The sequence below is a fragment of the Salvelinus sp. IW2-2015 genome, linkage group LG15, assembly GCF_002910315.2.
Source record: "Salvelinus sp. IW2-2015 linkage group LG15, ASM291031v2, whole genome shotgun sequence".
Lineage (NCBI taxonomy): Eukaryota > Metazoa > Chordata > Actinopteri > Salmoniformes > Salmonidae > Salvelinus > Salvelinus sp. IW2-2015.
In genome coordinates this window covers 16642623-16662612 of record NC_036855.1, presented here as the reverse complement: position 1 = coordinate 16662612, position 19990 = coordinate 16642623, and the positions used below count along the sequence as shown (strand labels likewise).

At 43.7% G+C, this 19990-nt stretch overlaps 1 protein-coding gene, 1 long non-coding RNA gene and 1 pseudogene across 2 annotated transcripts; 1 reads left to right on the top strand and 2 right to left on the bottom strand.

Annotated features, from left to right (window-relative positions):
- Positions 1 to 30: 30 nt before the first annotated feature.
- Positions 31 to 6254, top strand: LOC111975185 (prostaglandin E synthase 2). The gene is made up of 7 exons (XM_024003396.2): positions 31 to 712; positions 937 to 1125; positions 1253 to 1308; positions 1387 to 1539; positions 4215 to 4415; positions 4568 to 4685; positions 4837 to 6254. Exons 1-7 carry the CDS (start codon positions 425 to 427, stop codon positions 4990 to 4992), a joined length of 1161 nt encoding a protein of 386 aa, XP_023859164.1. The 5' UTR covers positions 31 to 424; the 3' UTR covers positions 4993 to 6254.
- A 4029-nt stretch (positions 6255 to 10283) lies between these two features.
- Positions 10284 to 11814, bottom strand: LOC111973995 (mRNA export factor GLE1-like; annotated as a pseudogene).
- An 82-nt stretch (positions 11815 to 11896) lies between these two features.
- Positions 11897 to 12696, bottom strand: LOC139028795 (uncharacterized). The gene is made up of 3 exons (XR_011481006.1): positions 12425 to 12696; positions 12197 to 12336; positions 11897 to 12032 (listed from the first exon to the last, which is right to left on the bottom strand). It is a non-coding gene; the product is annotated as an uncharacterized lncRNA (long non-coding RNA).
- Positions 12697 to 19990: the final 7294 nt, after the last annotated feature.

The window sequence follows — 19990 nt, the reverse complement described above, 5'->3', positions numbered from 1 at the left end:
GCATTGGTCTGATTTGAACAATTTCATGATGCCATTTCTTTCTTTGGAATAGTTAATTTAATCCAGCCACAATAGTAATACAAACACTAGTCATGTAATGCTAGATACTATCATTTTACGTTGGTGTACATCGCATCAAGCAGTGATGCATTATGTCGACTGATGCTCAAAATAAACTTTTAAGCAAATATGATTTACAGCTGTGCGACTCACATTTTTTTAAATGTGAAATCTTTCAAATCCAGCTCGTAACCAGTCAAGAAAAAATAGGAATTTACAGTATGCGTTAGCTCAAGCGTATAGATAGTGTTTGCTCTTGAACATCCCACCTAAACSCATTACCAAAAACGCAAATTCAGCGTTGATACGATGTACTTGAACAAGTCCCAACGCACAGAYTTGTGGGAATTTATGTGAAATTAAGATGGCAGCCGCCTGTGCGAGAACTCTCGGTAAGGTCGGATGGCACATTTTGGAGTCTCCACCATGTCGTGCTGGGAAAATTGCCTCCCTGATTCCAAGGGTCCCACTACATGGATCGAGCAGGGCCTACAGAACAGGTGGTGCAGGATTCCGTTCAAAACTGCTATTCAGCACACCTCTGCGCGGTGGCAGGGTCCTGGGGTGTGCGTTCCTGTTTGGAGGGGGGCTTGGCTTGTATCAAACAATAAAGCTCTCCGTCCAACATCACCTTGCTGAAGAAGATGTCAAGGTAATAATACTGGGCAAGAATATTAGATGTGAAAAATATTTTCATTACTGGCCATGTATACCTGAAGCAAAGTAATCTTATGTTTGTCAGCTAACAACCTCTGTGGTGTGCTTTTGTCAAGTAGCTTGGCCAATGTTACATCCTCAAATGTGCCACATTTTGCAATGTAAATGTAACGTTAATGAATGAAATTGACTTTTAACTGACTTCCCTGTCTTTCTCAGCCTTCTGTTGGTGGCCTGAAGTTGACCCTGTATCAGTACAAGGCCTGCCCGTTCTGCAGTAAAGTGCGAACTTTCCTAGACTACCATGGGCTTCCATATGAGATTGTGGAGGTCAACCCCGTCATGAGGAAGGAAATCAAGTGGTCAACTTACAGAAAAGTGCCAATTGTGATGGTGAATGATGATGTGGTAAGAGGGGACACAGGCACTCTGCATGACTTGGTATTATAGTTACAACGTACAGGTGTGTATGGGATGATGGGAAAACTTGTCAGGTGTTCTCTCTCTCTCCCCTTCTGTGCTCTTGACTCATCAGCAACTGAATGACTCCTCATTAATAATCAGTGCCTTGAAGACACAGTTGATGAGCAAGTAAGTAACTACCTATATGAAAAGTGTTCTTGTGTTTTCTTTACATGAAGTGGTCTGATTTCTCTATCTCCCCCTCAGGGATAAAACCATCTCAGAAATTCTGCGCTGTTACCCAGAGATGAAGGCCGTCAATGATAAGGGGAAAGAGGTGATCGAGTTCAACAACAAGTACTGGGTGATGGTGAATGAAGCTGAAGGTCAGACGATGTACCCCGAGAAAGATTCCAGAAAGTAGGTGTTCACATTGGGTGCCAAATTACTGCTGAACATATAATGACCAAAAACCATTCCGTGCATTAGTCATTCATGAAAATACATGTATGTCTGTCTAAATCTCTCTAAAGGTGTACATACATCACTACTCTTTTTAGATTATGATATTGCTTCTTCCAGTTACAGATAGGCCTGCGCCCATCAAGAAACTGACTGTTAGCACTGCCAAATCCCCATGGATAGAGGAATTAAACAACTATATGGCTGAGAGGGATAAGGCATAGAAAATAAGTCTGACAACCCCGCAGATTGGCAAACATACAGTAAATTGAGAAATCACGTAACTAAACAAAAAGGAGAAAATATACCTTGGAACAAAGATGAATGATAGTAAAAAGCTCTGGAGTACCTTAAATGAAATTCTTAGGTAAAAAAAGCAAACTTGGCTCCATCATTCATTGAGGCAGATGGTTTGTTCATAACAAAACCCTTTGATATATTCACTTGAATTTTTTTGTTTGTTGACCAGATTAGCAAATTTAGGCATCACATGCAAACAGCAAACGCTGAGTCTTCATATTCATGCTTAATGGACCAAATAATGAAAGACAAGCACTGTAGTTTTGAGTTCTGCAAAATTGGTGTAGGAGAGGTGAACAACGGTGTTGGTGTAGGAGAGGTGAACAACGGTGTTGGTGTAGGAGAGGTGAACAACGGTGTTGGTGTAGGAGAGGTGAACAACGTTGTTCTCATCTAAATCTATTACTGAATAATGTGTTGATTCAGCAAGTTGGAGACAAATCTTCTGGGTGTAACACTAGATGGCAAGCTGGCATGGTCAAAACATATACTGTAGACTCAATGGTTGCTAAAATGGGAAGAAATCTGTCCATGATAAGGTGTTCTGCTTTCTTGACATCTAAATCAACCAGACAGGTCCCACAGGCCCTAGTTGTCACAGCTGGACTACTGCCCAGTGGTGCGGCAAAGAAGGACATTGCAGTTGGTCCAGAACAGAGCAGCGTGTATTGCACTTACTGTAGATGTACACAGAGGGAGAATGTCAGTGGTATTCATGTCAATCTCTCCTGGCTCAAAGTTGAGAGATTTGACTGCATCACGATTGGTCTTTGTGCGAGATGTTGATGGGTTAAATGTACCGAACTGTCTGCACATAGTTCAGACAATCATCGGTACCACACAAGACATGCAGCCAGAGGTCTCTTCACAGTTCTCAGGTCCAGAACAGATGCTGTGAAACACACAGTATTAAGTAGAGCCATGACTACATGGAACTCTCTGCCACCCCAGGTAACTCAAGCTAGCAATAAAACCAGATAAAAGAACATCTTATGGCGCGACGGGGACTGTCAAGACAGACATTTTTATATACAAAAGTATGTGGACATCCCTTCAAATTAGTAGATTGGGCTATTTTAGCCACACCTGTTGCTGACAGATGTATAAAATCGAGCACACAGCTATGCAAACACAGCTATGGCCTTACTGAAGAGCTCAGTGACTTACAATGTGACACCGTCATCGGATGCCACCTCTCCAAGTCAGTTTGTCAAGTTTCCAACCAGAGCTGCCCTGGTCAATTGTAAGTGCTGTTATTGTGAAGTGGAAACATCTAGGAGCAACACCGGTTCAGCTGCGAAGTGGTAGGACACACAAACTCAATGGGACCTTCAAGTGCTGACGCGCTTAACACAACTGTCTGTCCTCGGTTGCAACACTCACTACCGAGTTGCAAACTGCTTTTGGAAGCAACATCAACACAAGAACTGTTCGTCGGGAGCTTCATGAAATGGGTTTCCATGGCCGAGCAGCCGCACACAAGCCTAAGATTACCATATGCACAATGCCAAGCGTTGGCTGGAGTGTTGTAAAGCTCGCCGCCATTGGTCTCTGGAGCAGTGGAAACGCGTTCTCTGGAGTGATGAATCACGCTTCACCATCTGGCAGTCCAACAGACTAATCTGGGTTTGGCAGATGCCAGGAGAATGCTACCTGCCCCAATGCATAGTGCCAACTAAAGTTTGGTGGAGGAGGAATAATGGTCTGGGGTTGTTTTTTCATGGTTCGGGTTAGGCCCCTTTTGTTCCAGTGAAGGGAAATCTTAATGCTACAGCATACGACATTCTAGGGGATTTTGTGCTTCCAACTTTGTGGCAACAGTTTGGGGAAGGCCCTTTTTCCCGTTTCAGCATAATGCCCCATGCACAACGCGAAATGGTTTGGTAAGAACTGTGTGGAAGAACTTGGCCTGCACAGAGCACTCAACCCTATCGAACGTCAACTGCTAGCCTGGCCTAATCGCCCAACATCAGTGCCTGACCTAACTAATGCGCTTGTGGCTGAATGGAAGCAAGTCCCTGCTGTAATGTTCTAACATCTAGTGGAACTCCCAGAAGAGTGGAGGCTGTTATAGCAGCAAAGGGGACCAACTTCATATTAATGCCCATGATTTTGTAATGAGATATTCGACGAGCAGTACCATAAGCATGTCCACATACTTATGGTCATGTAGTGTATTTTGTATTGTGTTATGTATTTTACTTGTGTTTTGTTTCCTGTTTGGACCCCAGGAAGAGTAGTAATTGGGGATGCTAATAAAATACTACATGTCAAGCATCAGTTCGGCTTAAATTTCCCTTTCGCTTATTCTCTTTCCCTTCAATCTGCTTTAGGGAGGAGATCAAATGGCGTAAGTGGGCAGATGATTGGCTGGTGCACCTGATCTCACCCAATGTTTACCGGACCACCGGAGAGGCCCTGGCCTCTTTTGACTATATCGTCCGTGAGGGCAAGTTTGGCACTTATGAGGGATTCTTTGCAAAGTATGTTGGAGCAGCTGCCATGTTTGTCATCTCAAAAAGACTGAAAAGTAGGTGGGTGCCCCAATAAAAAAATATGATCTGCTCTATAAGGTTTTGTACATGTATACAATTTTTAATAGTTCTTGAATAAGTGGATTTTTCTGAATATCCAGCCAATGTTTGGTGATGAGCTCTGTTTTATATTAAACGCCTCTATCCTGCAGACACAACCTGCAGGATGACGTGAGACAGGATCTGTACAAGGCAGTCAATGAGTGGGTGGTGGCCATTGGCAAGAAGAGGAAGTTCATGGGCGGAGACCAGCCCAATCTGGCTGACCTGGTAAGAGCACCACATGTCATGTGAAGTATTATCTTAGACTTCTATTGTCTTATGCAGTTTTGCTGATGAGACATTTGTTTGGCTTTTTGTTTACTATAGACACATGGTAAACAGGAAGTGTTTGCTAATGTCACGACTCTTCTCTCTGCAGGCAGTGTATGGGATCCTGAGAGTGATGGAGGGTCTTGAGGCCTGGGATGACATGATGGAGAACACCAAGGTGAAGAGCTGGTACAGACGAATGGAGAAAGCTACAGAAAGCGATAAGGGCCAAACTGACCCMGCTCCAAATATTGACCAGCACTAGGAGATCTGATTCAATAGCACTTCCAGCCCTCACTTAATCAGGAGATGCGAAGAGTGATTGCATTAAGTAGAGATGGGTGAAGAAAATGCTATACATTTGTCCTAAGGATCTTGTCCTCCTGATGCAATTCACAGAAATTTACTTCTCTAGCTAATATGGATTAGGCAAAAGGCCAACCTCTTGATTTATTTCCTGTGAAAATGCACCCAAATGATCTGTTAATTTGCTTGAATAAACTGGTAGCAGCAAGCCGTTTAGTTGTAGATCCTTGGTTACTGTGGCATTCTGTCTACCTGGTGTCCCACAGTGTCAAGGCTGCAGTGACATGTGCACTGAGTATACTAAACATTAAGAACACCTGCTCTTTCCATGAGTCTGACAAGGTGAAAGCTAGGAACCTTGTCATTTGGTAAATCCACTTCAGTGGGGAGGAGACAGGTTAAATCATTTTTAAGGCATGGATTGTGTATGTGTGCCATTCAGAGGGTGAATGGGAAAGACAAAATATTTAAGTGCCTTTGAATGGTAGAAGGTGCCGGGCGTACCGGTTTGTGTCAAGAACTGCAACACTGTTGGGTTTTTCACACTCAACAGTTTCCTGTGTATATCAAGAATGGTCCACCACCCAACTTGACACAACTGCAGTAATCATTGGAGTTGACATGGGCCAGCATCCCTGTGGAACTCTTTCGACACTTTGTATAGTCCATGCCCCGGCGAATTGAGTGCTAAAGGGGAGACGACATTAGGTGTTTCTAATGTTTTATATACTCAGTGTATATAACATAAGTAAAACCAAATGAGCAGCATTAAAATTTACATTGCATCTGTGTAAACATTGTCAAATACCTCCTACACGCAGTCTTAGCATTTTGGATTACATTTCCCCCCCCATTCCAATTTACTTGAAGGTTAAAATGATTTCACAAGCTAACATGACTTTGTTTAATTAGCTACATCTGATAATCAATATATTCTTTTCCTCAGGGTTTGAATTCCCCTAAAAAAATGCACAGTAATCCTGTTTCAAGATTCTCTTTCATCGGTTAACTTGACTGATGCTAAGTCTTCCTCATTGTTGTTCTTGAGGGTTCCAGTCATAGCCAGATGAATTACATTATCATCATTCTTATCAACTATGGGGTGTAAGAAGTGAAATGATTGTTATAATTTGGCAGCATCCATTGGACAAACTAGTACCAAAACACCCCAATGATGTGCAGACATGTAAAAATGTTCAATAAAAATAAGTAAACTGATAATGTATCATGTTTTCATTCAGGAACACTACATTCTTCTATTTTGCAAGATATGGCTATAAAATGTCATACTTTACAATTTACAAGTATTCGAAATATAATTATTTGGTTCAACACCAACTGAGAAATAGTTGTATAATATAAAAACATGAAATAGTTGTACACTAAAAACATGAGCAAATTACATGTCTATGAACAAATGTTTGTGGATTACCTAACATTCTCTACGACAACACGACTTGAAGAGTGGATGTCATGATTGTTACTGGTTCTAAAAGTAATCAACAAATAAGAACAGAAAGACAAGGTAATCCCATTCTCAAAACCTTAAGGGACAGAAATCCATCCAATAAAAATACCCCATAGGTTGAAATTTACAAGTAATGCCATATGACTTTGGCGAACCCAAAGATTACCACTGCAGTGAGCGCCAAGATTAACTATTTTATCCAACGTTGCATTCACGATACGCAAATTTAGTTTTGGCATACTATACAGTGCATTCGGAAAGTATTCAGACCCCTTGACTTTTTCCACATTTTGTTACATTATAGCCTTATTCTAAAATAGATTAAATAAATAAAAACAAAGCAAATTTGAGGAAAACGCTACCCAAGGTCTACCAACACATTGACTGTAGCACTCACACTGAGAAAACAGACCACTACTACTCAGATTTTCAAAATGCCTACAAGGTCCTCCCCCATCCTCCCTTCGGCAAATCTGATCACAGCTCAATTTTGCTCCTCCCTTCCTATAGGTAGAAACTCAAGCAGGACGTACCCGTGCTAAGGACTATTCAACGCTGGTCTGACCAATCGGAATCCACGCTTKAAGATTGTTTTGATCACGTGGACTGGGGTATGTTTCGGGTAGCCTCATCGACGTATACACTGACACGGTTTATCAGGATGTGTATAGGAGATGTTATACCCCCTGTGACTAAAACCTACCCTAACCAGAAACTGGATAGATGGCAGCAATCGCACAAAACTGAAACTACCACATTTAACCATGGCAAGGTGACTGGGAATATGGCCGAATACAAAGTATAGTTATTCCCTCCGTAAGGCAATCAAACAGACAAAATGTCAGTATAGAGAAAGCGGAGTTGCAATTCAACGGCTCAGACACGAGACGTATGTAGTCTACAGACTATCATGGACTACAAAGGGAAAACCAGCCCCGTTGCGGACACCGACYTCTTGCTTCCGGACAAGCTAAACACCTTCGTCCACTTTGAGGATAACACTGTGCCACCGACACGGCCCACTACCAAGGACTGTGGGCTCTCCTCCGTGGCCGACGTGTAAGACATTTAGGCGTGTTAAACCCTGCCAGCCCAGACGGAATCCCAAGCCGCGTCCTCAGATCATGCCCAGACCAGCTGGAGTGTTTACAGACATATTCAAATCTCTCCCAGTCTGCTGTTTGCTTCAAGATGTCCACCATTGTTCCTGTACCCAAGAAAGCAAAGTTAACTGAACTAAATGACTATCACCCCGTAGCATTCATTTCTGTCATCATGAAGTGCTTTGAGAGGCTAGTTAAGGACCACCCCTCTACCTTACCTGACACCCTAGACTCACTTCAATTTGCTTACCGCCCCAATAGATACAGACGATGCAATCGCCATTGCACTGCCCTATCCCATCTGGACAAAAATAATATCTATGTAAGAATGCTGTTCATTGACTCTAGCTCAGCATTCAACACCATAGTACCATCCAAGCTCATCATTAAGCTCGAGGCCCTGGGTCTGAACCTCGCCCTGTGCAACTGGGTCCTGGACTTCCTGACAGGCCGCCCCCAGGTGTTGAAGGTAGGAAACACCTCCACTTCACTGATCCTCAACACAGGGGCCCCACAACTCCAAGTCAATCAACAAGTTTGCAGACGACAACAGTAGTAGGCCTGACTACCAACAATGACGAGATAGCCTACAGGGAGGAGGTGAGGGCCATTGGAGTGTGGTGCCAGGAAAATAACCTCTCACTTAATGTCGACAATGTTGTGGACTTCAGGAAACAGCAGAGGGAGCACGCCCCTATCCACATCAATGGTACTGCTGTGGAGCAGGTGGAAAGCTTCAAGTTCCTCGGCGTACACATCACTGACAATCTGAAATCGTCCACCCAAACCGACAGTGTGGTGAAGGGGCAACAGCTGGACACCCTAGAAGAAGGGGCAACAGTGCCTCTTCAACCTCAGGAGGKTGAAGAAATGTGGCTTGGCATCTTAAACCCTCACAAACTTTTACAGATGCACAATTGAAAGGATCCTGTCGGGCAGTATCACCGCCTGGTACGGCAACTGCACTGCCCGCAACCGCAGGACTCTCCAGAGGGTGGTGCGGTCTGCTCAATGCATCACCAGACTACCTTCTCTCCAGGACACCTACAGCACCCAATGTCACAGGAAGGCCAAAAAGATCATCATGGACAACAACCACCCGAGCCACTGCCTGTTCACCCCACCATCATCCAGATGGCGAGGTCAGTACAGGTGCATCAAAGCTGGGACCGAGAGACTGAAAAACAGCTTCTATCGCAAGGCCATCAGACTGTTAAATAGCCATCACTAGGCGGCTTCCACCTAGTTACGTAACCCTGCACCTTAGAGGCTGCTGCCCTATGTATATAGACTTGAAATCACTAGCCACTTTAATAATGTTCAATATTTTTGCTTTACTCATCTCATACATATATACTGTATTCTATTCTACTGTATTTTAGTCTGTCACTCCAACATTGCTCATTCTAATATTTATATATTCCTTAATTCCATTATTTTACTTTTAGGTTTGTGTGTATTGTTAGATATTACTGCACTGTTGGAGCTAGAAACACAAGCATTTCACTACACCCGCAATAACATCTGCTAAACATGTGTATGTGACCAATCAAATTTGATTTGATTAAACATTAGGCACTGTATGGAAGACACATTGGATTGTAAAGAGAAAATACAGACCAATAGTCCTGTGTCTCCACCAGTTCAAATTCAAGGTCATGTGAACTCCCCACAAACTTCTCGGACAGTTATAAGCTGACAAAGTCCATGCCGTTATGTTGTTGGGATGCTGGGAGGTGCACACAGACACCACCGATCGCCCAGACAACAGCTTGTCAATCTTGTCGCTGAGCTTGGAACCTGGGTATTTGACAAACATGCCGCAGACAATTTCAATCTCACATGTTTTAGCAATGTTTACCTTCTTTCACTGTACCATAGATATGAGTGTCATTATTAGTCTCTGATCCATGTCCATAACCCACAGACTCACCTGAGATACTTGAGATCTAGCTGACAGGGATGGCGGTTGCCTTCTGGAGCTTCATTCTTACCTTATTTTTCTGAAACATAAAAAAAACTAAGCAATAGGAATGTTGCCATTCATTTTTAATGCAGCTTTTAATGTGAAGGTGTATCATAAAGTGGGTACTGCATGTTCCTATAACGGCATTTCTCATTCATGCAGGATCAACCAACTTGGATATCCTTAGAGTTGTTCAGGCCTTCAAAAGACTGCGCACACTGGTTAGCTGAGACCTGGAGCTCTTGGTACCACTGGTTAGCTGAGACCTGGAGCTCTTGGTACCACTGGTTAGCTGAGACCTGGAGCTCTTGGTACCAATCTGCTCAGCTTTAGTCTGCAGGCCTTTGGGAAGAAGAGAGCTTTATATATATATTATTTTTTTACCCCTTTTTCCTCCCCAATTGGTAGTTACAGTCTTGTACCATCACTGCAACTCCCGTACGGACTCGGTAGTGATACACTGCTCGCTTAACCCGGAAGCCAGACGCACCAATGTGTCGGAGGAAACACCGTACAAGTGTTGACCAAAGTCAGCTTGCAGCAGTGGTGGAAAAAGTACCCAATTGTCATACTTGAGTAAAAGTAAAGATACCTTAATAGAAAATGACTCAAGTGAAAGACACCCAGTAAAATTCTACTTGAGTAAAAGTATAAGGTTTTAAATATACTTAAGTATCAAAAGTACAAGTATAAATCATTTCAAATTCCTTATATTAAGCAAATCAGGCGGCACCATTTTCTTGTTTGTTTTATTTACGGATAGCCAGGGACATGCTGCAACCCTCCGACATAATTTACAAATTAAGCATGTATTTAGTGAGTCTGCCACATCAGAGGCAGTAGGGACGACCAGCAATGTTCTCTTGATAATTGTGTGAATTAGATAATTTTTCTATCCTGCTAAGCATTCAAAATGTAACGAGTACTTTTCGGTGTCAGGGAAAATGTATGGAGTAAAAAGTACATCATTTTCTTTAGGAATGTAATGAAGTAAAAGTATAAAGTTGTCAAAAATATAAATAGTAAAGTACAGGTACCACAAAAAACGACTTAAGTAGTACTTTCAAGTATTTTTACTGAAGTACTTTACATCACTGGCTTGCAGGCACCTGGCCCACCACAAGGAGTCGCGGCCCCCCACCCGGCCGGCCAAACCCTCCCCTAACCCGGATGACGCTGGGCCAATTGTGCACTGCCTCATGGGTCTCCCGGTCACGGCCGGCTGTGAGACAGCCTGGGATCAAACCAGGGTCTATAGTGACGCCTTAGACCGCTGCACCACTCGGCAGAACAGTGCTTTTAAACCGATTGTTCAATCTAACCTTTCACTCATTCGTATCCAAACTAAAACATTCCTGACTTTCCTTTTATCCATCCATTTATCCTCCCTCTCCTTAACCTTATTCCGTGCTTTCTCTTTGGCTGACAGAGCTGCATTCTTCTTCTGCTCCTCCTGCAGCTCTGCCAACTTCCTGCGCTCCTCTTCCCCTCCCGCTCCTTCTTCCTCGTCACCTGGGCAGCCGCCTCCTGCATCACCCGGATCAGTGACCTCATCTCATGCCGTGCCCGCTCTGCCACCATCATATCCTCCACACGGGAGAACTCCCCCTAAACAAGCACACAGCCACATATTGACCAGAGCAGGAACATAAAACAGGATGGCAACAATGGAGTTGTTTACTTTCCCCCAATACTCTGATGAAAAACCATGATGGAAGAGTTCCACCATTTCACGTGGTGCTATAATGTCTATTGAAAGTGCAATTTAGGCCATTAAAGACTCATGCCATTATAGATGAATGAAGAATAGGATCTAACTGACCTCAGCTGTCGTGCGCACCACCTCCGACACGTGGGAGCATAGATAGTTGGCGCAGGTGCTATAGGATGTGAGACCAGGGGTGGGGTCTGATTCAGGAACTGATTGAGTTGCAGTATCTCTTCCTGGATGGCGTTGAGCACGCAGTCTCTCCATGCCCTCCAGCTGTCTCTGCCTCTCAAACTCCGCCTCCCGCAAACGCTGCTGCTCCTCCCGCAGGTTCAGGATCTGTGGAGGAGGTTTTTCAATCTTTATCTGAACACTATTGTTTTGCATTTTGCCTTCTGAATTTCTAGTAGTTAAACTTTCAATACCTTTACTCTGTTTTTGTGCTCTTCTTACAACTTCTTGGAGCCCAAGGCTTTTTTGTGTTCTTTTAAACAAGAGAAAGACAAGCAGCAAATGAAGATTGACACGTAACACATTCAGTCCTGTCACAGGGACAGAAGCCTATTGGTGGGTGAAAAGGAAGAAAAAAATTGAGGTAAAACAAGCAGTTACTCTCTGTTCATCATGTCCCTCATACTCTGGTACTCCTGCCTCTGCTTCAGCTCCATCAACTCCTCAAAGCGTTTGAGCTGCTCTGACTCACAACTCGCCACTGAAGTCCCAGCATCTCCTGCAGCTCCTGCCTCAGATTCATCTGCACCAGGACATTCAAGGCTCTAGATTAGGTTTGAAATGCTAACATAACGCCATGATGGCTCCCACATATATAGTAAACAAACAGTGTTGGAGACAATATGTAACAGTGATATGTTGATTCATGAACAAACTAAGAAAAAAACAGAAAGTAGCCTATGCAACCTTGGCACGATGTTTCTTCACACACATGCAAGTCCTGCCATTTGAGTTGCTCTGGGAGACAGCAGGGAGATGGTGGGGTTGAAAACTGGGCTGAGATCATCGCTGGCATCTGGGGCACTTTCTTCATCACCAACAATCTGCTGCAGATTGATATTAAGATAAATTTGTTATAGGTTATTAAGAATGTACAAAGATGGTGGGCAGTTAAAATATGGGAGAGAGACTTACCTGCTCCTCTTCCTTCTTCGACCTGGGAGTGGGCTGATCATTGGCTGAAGGTAATGAGCTGGTTGAGGAGACTGGGGTCTCCTCAGACAGGCTAGGGCTTGGGTCACAGGAAGCAGAGCCCAAAGAGAAGGTCTTTTGAAGGGGACGAGGGCTTACATTAAGCCTCTTCAGGATAACGCCAGAGAGCGGGAACAAGCTGGGAGCTTCATTACAACCTGACAATTGCCTGCAGGAGACATGAGAAAGGATAATAATAAACTAGCTAGCAATATCACATTTACTCCAATGAAAGGCTGATTATTGTGCACGAATCAGGAGCAGGAGAGCAAGGAAGTCCCAGTGGCACAATCGTTTATTCAGAAGTCCCAACTCAACAACATGGGGGGGAACACGCCCAAACGAGGTCGCAACACACAGGGAAATAAACGCTACACACGGAGGAGAAACCTCTACTCCTAAACACATTCCAAAACGGTACAACTGCTGTGAGAAAGAAAACCCCGTGGTGCAGACACGCACCCCTAACAAAGTAACCACAGCAAACAATCCAGCACAAAGACTAGCAGGCAGCGGAGGTTAATAAACCCACCGAAATCAACTAATAGGACACAGGTGTAAACAAAACAGACAGACACAAACCAAAAAGGAAAAATGGATCGGTGCAGCTAGTAGGACCCCGACAATGACCGCCGAGCACCACACGAACAGGGAGGAGCCACCTTCGGTGGAAGTCGTGACAAAGGATTATTTCACGTCAATGAGCAGTATTTCTGAAGTTTGACTATGGCAGGAAAGCTAGCATAAATTGTCCAACATTAGAGCTAATGTTAGCTGAGCCGTCACTGAAATCCTTTTTGACTGAAACAATGCTCCTAACCAACCAGCTTAGGGTTGACATTTTGGGAGTTTTCAGAGGTGGAAAATTTCTGGGGGAATTAATGGAAATATGGGAATTAACAGGAATATATGGAAATTAATATTAATACCATTTAATGTTTTAGATGTAGATGTTTTTTGCATTCGGTATATTATTCATTTCATATTGAGACAGAAACATAAACCTTTTACCTTATCATAAGTAGAAATAATTGCAAATGATTAAATCCTTCCAATAGAAGTAAAAAAAAAAATATATATATATATATACACTGCTCAAAAAAATAAAGGGAACACTTAAACAACACAATGTAACTCCAAGTCAATCACACTCTATGAAATCAAACTGTCCACTTAGGAAGCAACACTGATTGACAATAAATTTCACATGCTGTTGTGCAAATGGAATAGACAAGGTGAGGAATTATAGCAATTAGCAAGACACCCCCAAAAAAGGAGTGATTCTGCAGGTGGTGACCACAGACCACTTCTCAGTTCCTATGCTTCCTGGCTGATGTTTTGGTCACTTTTGAATGCTGGCGGTGCTCTCACTCTAGTGTAGCATGAGACGGAGTCTACAACCCACACAAGTGGCTCAGGTAGTGCAGTTCATCCAGGATGGCACATCAATGCGAGCTGTGCAAAAAGGTTTGCTGTGTCTGTCAGCGTAGTGTCCAGAGCATGGAGGCGCTACCAGGAGACAGGCCAGTACATCAGGAGACGTGGAGGAGGCCGTAGGAGGGCAACAACCCAGCAGCAGGACCGCTACCTCCGCCTTTGTGCAAGGAGGTGCACTGCCAGAGCCCTGCAAAATGACCTCCAGCAGGCCACAAATGTGCATGTGTCAGCATATGGTCTCACAAGGGGTCTGAGGATCTCATCTCGGTACCTAATGGCAGTCAGGCTACCTCTGGCGAGCACATGGAGGCTGTGCGCCCACAAAGAAATGCCACCCCACACCATGACTGACCCACCGCCAAACCGGTCATGCTGGAGGATGTTGCAGGCAGCAGAACGTTCCCCACGCATCTCCAGACTCTGTCACATGTGCTCATGTGCTCAGTGTGAACCTGCTTTCATCTGTGAAGAGCACAGGCGCCAGTGGCGAATTTGCCAATCTTGGTGTTCTCTGGCAAATGCCAAACGTCCTCACGTGCTGGGCTGCTAAGCACAACCCCCACCTGTGGACGTCGGGCCCTCATACCACCTCATGGAGTCTGTTTCTGACCGTGAGAGCAGACACACATGCACATTTGTGGCCTGCTGGAGGTCATTTGCAGGGCTCTGGCAGTGCACCTCCTGGCACAAGTGCGAGGTAGCGTCTGCTGCTGTGGTTGTTGCCTCCTACGGCCTCCTCCACGTCTCCTGATGTACTGCCTGTCTCCTGGTAGCGCCCCATCTCTGGACACTACGCTGACAGACACAGCAAACCTTTTTGCCACAGCTCGCATGATGTGCCATCCTGGATGAACTGCACTACCTGACCACTTGTGTGGGTTGTAGACTCAGTCTCATGCTACCACTAAGTGAGAGCACCCGCCATTCAAAAGACAAAATCAGCCAGGAAGCATAGGAACTGAGAAGTTGTCTGTGGTCACCACCTGCAGAATCACTCCTTTATTGGGGTGTCTTGCTAATTGCCTATAATTTCCACCTTTTGTCTATTCCATTTGCACAACAGCATGTGAAATTTATTGTCAATCAGTGTTGCTTCCTAATTGGACAGTTTGATTTCACAGAAGTGTGATTGACTTGGAGTTACATTGTGTTGTTTAAGTGTTCCCTTTATTTTTTTGAGCAGTGTATATATATATAATATATAAATATATTATATATATATATAGGTACGAATTGAACATTAATTAAATGACGCCTCACATGGGATGATTTCACTGAACAACAAAAGGGAATATTTAATGATCCCCAATGATCTACCGCATCTCCCAAAAACATTTAACATACATCTGTAAAATGATAGTCTAGAAACTAAAGCTTTGGTTGTCTTCCTCTCAGGCTTCCATGTCTTCTCCCTGGACCTCCTTAATGTCCACCTCTTGAACATCAGACTCTGAGGCCTCATCTTCACTGTCACTTTCCAACCTTGTTGAGGATGGCTTGTTGTCAGGCTCAAAAAGCCTAAAATTTCCCCAGATGGCCACCAATTTTTCAACCCTTGTATTGGTCAGCCTGGTGCGTGCTTTGGTGTGTGTGTTCCCAAACAAGGACCACTTGCGCTCTGAGGCAGCTGATGTTGGTGGGATTTGGAGGATGATGGAGGCAACAGGGGAAAGAGCCTCAGATCCACAAAGTCCCTTCCACCTGGTGGCTGATGAGATATGTTGGCACGACTGCCATATTGCATCTCCATCCCAAAGCCCTTGCTTGGAAGTGTACTTCACCAGACTGCTAAGAACCTTGCCCTCTTCCAGGCCAAGGTGGCGAGACATGGTAGTGATGACACCATAGGCCTTGTTGATCTCTGCACCAGACAGGATGCTCTTGCCAGCATATACGTTCAACATGTACGCTGCGGCGTGGATGGGCTTCAGGCAGAAGTCTTCACGCTTTTTAATGTATTTCAGAACTGCAGTTTCCTCTGCTTGAAGCAACAGTGAAGTGGGCGGGCAGTACGGATTTCTTCTCTTACATCTGCAAGCAGAGTCCGAACATCAGACAGGATGGCATTGTCTCCCTCAATCCGTGCAATAGCTACTGCTATAGGTTTCAGGAGTTTCAGGCTGCTTACCCCTCTCTCCAAAAATACATAATCCAGGAGGATCCTCTTGACGGGGCTGTCCATATCGGCAGACTGATATTGCCATTTCTTGGAGACACTCCTTCCCCTCCAGGAGACTGTCAAACATTTTTTTATTTCACCTTTTTTTAACCAGGTAGGCTAGTTGAGAACAAGTTCTCATTTGCAACTGCGACCTGGCCAAGATAAAGCATAGCAATTCGACACATACAACACAAACAAAGTTACACACAATTTAAAAAAACAGTCAATAATACAGTAGAACAAATAAAACAAAAAGTCTATATACAGTGAGTGCAAATGAGGTAAGATAAGGGAGTTAAGGCAATAAATAGGCCATGGTGGCGAAGTAATAACAATTAAACACTGGAATGGTAGATGTGCAGAAGATGAATGTGCAAGTAGAGATACTGGGGTACAAAGGAGCAAGATAAATAAATAAATACAGTATGGGGATGAGGTAGATAGATGGGCTGTTTACAGATGGGCTATGTACAGGTGCAGTGATCTGTGAGCTGCTCTGACAGCTGGTGATTAAAGCTATTGAGGGATGTTACGAATCCCTTTGGCCCGACAATCTAGGGGGGATGGTAATGGGACCCGTAACATAACTCATGCAAATTATAGTAGTGCCAAAGTAAGAGTGAGAACGAAATAACCACAACAACTAATATCTACCGTCAAACACTCAGGGTTTATTAGTAAACACACGGTAATGGGGGGGGGGGGGAGGCTGAGCTGGACCCAAGGAAAGACAGAATATGCATCAAAAACACCCCTAAGCTAGACTAGCCTATTTCAACAAACAGCTAACTAACTAACCAAAAATACAGTGGGTGGTCCGCCCATTTTCTAACTAGTGTATTTAACAAAGTTTACCTACGGTAGTGTATGCCCATGGGCGAACTGTCTGGTTACCCCTTTCCTACTATCAAACAAACACTCAAACACACATACCAAAAAACAATACTCACAGGTGGGGACAAAGTGACATGTAGATGCAAAACCACACAATGGATCTACAGACATATGCATTTACAGAGAGATTGAGCTCTTGAGAAAACAACTGACAGGGTTTTAAACCAAGGGAAAGGAACTGTGATTGGGTAGGAGAAAAAGGAGCAGGTGTCTTCTGATTAGCGACTGATTGGGGAATGATGATTTCACCTGTGATTAGGGGAGAAGGAGAGAAAGAAATACACACAGGATACACACAGAATACTTGTATCCGTAACAAGGGAGATATGAGTCTTCCAGCTTCAGTGATTTTTGCAGTTCATTCCAGTCATTGGAAGGAAAGGTGACCAAAGGAGGATTTGGCTTTGGGGGTGAGCAGTGAAATATACCTGCTGGAGAAGGTGCTATGAGTGGGTGCTGCTATGGTGACCAGTGACTGAGATAAGGCGGGGCTTTACCTAGCAGAGACTTGTAGATAACCTGTAGCCAGTGGGTTTGGCGACGAGTATGGAAGCGAGGCCAACCAACGGAAGGTACAGGTCGCAGTGGTGGGTAGTGTATGGGCTTTGTGAAAAAAGGATGGCCTGTGATAGACTCTATCCAATTTGTTGAGTAGAGTGTTGGAGGCTATTTTATAGATGACATCGCCGAAGTCGAGGATCGGCAGGATGGTTCAGTTTTTACGAGAGTATGTTTGGCAGCATGAGTGAAGGATGCTTTGTTGCGATATAGGAAGCGATTCTAGATTTAATTTTAAGATTGGAGATGCTTAATGTGAGTCTGGAAGAAGAGTTTATAGTCTAACCAGACATCTAGGTATTTGTAGTTGTCCACGTATGTCTAAGTCAGAGCCGTCCAGAGTAGTGATGTTGGACGGGCGGGCAGTGATCAGTTGAATAGATCGCATTATAGTTTTATTGCATTTAAGAGCAGTTGGAGGCCTGGAAGGAGAGTTGTATGACATTGAAGGCTCGTCTGGAGGTTAGTTACAACAGTGTCCAAAGAAGGGCCAGAAGTATACAGAATGGTGTCGTCTGCATAGAGGTGGATCAGGAGAACCACGCAGCAAGACGCGACACATTGATGTATACAGAGAAAAGAGTCGGCAAGAATGTAACCCTGCCAATGGGTGTGATGTGAGGGGAGGACTCCTCCACTTTAAACCTAGCAGCCTTCATGTTTGCAGCATTGTCCTGTCCCCAGTGCAAATACGCGTCTGTGGTCCAAGGTCATTGATGACTGGCTTCAGCTCATCTGCAATGTCGAGACTTGTGTGTCGGTTGTCCTTGTGTCTTTGCTCTTGTAGAATCTGGTTGAGGGGTGGAGATGAACTGTGCTTATTAGTCTTGCCACGAAACATTCGACTACCCATCAGAGATGATTGCAATACAGTCTGCTTTCTCTATGATTTGCTTGACCTTCACTTGTACTCTGTTGAACTCTGCATCCAGCAAATGAGTAGATAAAGCATGTCTGTTTGGAGGGGTGTATACTGGGCATAGAACATTCAGAAATCTTTTCCAATACACATTGCCTGTGAGCATCAGAGGTGAACCAGTTGCATACACAGCTCGAGCAAGACATTCATCAGCATTTGTCTGACTATGTTCCTCCATTGAGTCAAAAAAACTTCTGATTCCAGGAGGACCATGAGCTGTTGCTATCGATAAGGTGTCTGATTCATCATTTTCACCTTTGAATAGAAGTAGAGGGACTTTTGTCAGAGGTTGCTTGTTGTGAGTGCTGAGGGAACTTTATGCACTTGGCCAGATGATTCTGCATCTTTGTTGCATTCTTCACATATGATTTGYCACAGTATTTGCAAATGCACACAGCTTTTCCTTTTACATTAGCTGCAGTGAAATATCTCCACACATCAGATAGTGCCCGTGGCATTTTCCTGCAAAGATTAGGAAAAAAATGAGTAAAAAAACCCAAATACAATTCCATGTACAGATAAATAGTTAAGCAGTTCGATTAAACAACTCCTTTGTAAGATAAATGTTTTAAAATGAAACATGTATGGAAACAGGTGAATTAACACTCCTCATTTAGCAGGCTCAAGCAAGCTAAAACCCACATGGTAGCAAAAACTAACTGGCAGAAATTGTTAACAAGTTAGAAATGATTTAAACACATTTTGCTGTAGGCTACTATTTACTAGTTAACCAAAAAATAATGTCAAATAAAATAAATTACCAGAAAGCATGTAGTCCTTGGCTCAGATAGTGTAGTAGTGTGGGCTCAATAGCATCTCATTAGTGTGCAAGATCTTGAGAATCAGCTGTACATGTGATGGAAGAGTGCACTGCATCATGTGATGGAAGAATGCACTGTGCATGCAGAGGGTTGCAATTCTGTTGAATTGAGGATAGTTTAACCAAAATATGCCACAAGACCTAGAATTGCCTTATGTGTATCCCACAAAAAAGTTTCACTGTTATAACCTAACTTTTTTGATGAATTTAAGCAAAATCACCCAAATTCTAGGGCTTAACTTCCCAGGGAAAATCTCCGGAAAGTTAACAGAAAAATTCTGGAAATTTACCAGAAAGTTTCCGACCCTTTGCAACCCTAAACCAGCTACCTACTTAGTGCTGCAAACACAATGTTGAATCTTCCATCAAAAGCTAGCTAGCAAGCTAAAGTAGTTACTAGTGCTAATTCTTACATTATGAGTTTTCATGAAGCAGCTGTTCTTCTGCCACAACTAGTCATTGCAGTAGTATCCCGAGTCAGCTGCTGACTGTGCTCAGCTGACCCAACGATACGATTGCAGAGAAACATGCTGACCTACGGACTGATTTCTGATAACAGTAATTTCTTCTTAATTGTAGGGCTGCATGTCTACAACTTCAGGGTAATTAAAACAGACTAAAAAAGCTTTTCATGCCAGTAAGCTTGCTAAATACCACAGTTAGCTACACAGCTGATCAAGCCACTGCACTGGTAACCAACATTCTTGCACAGAATTTGTG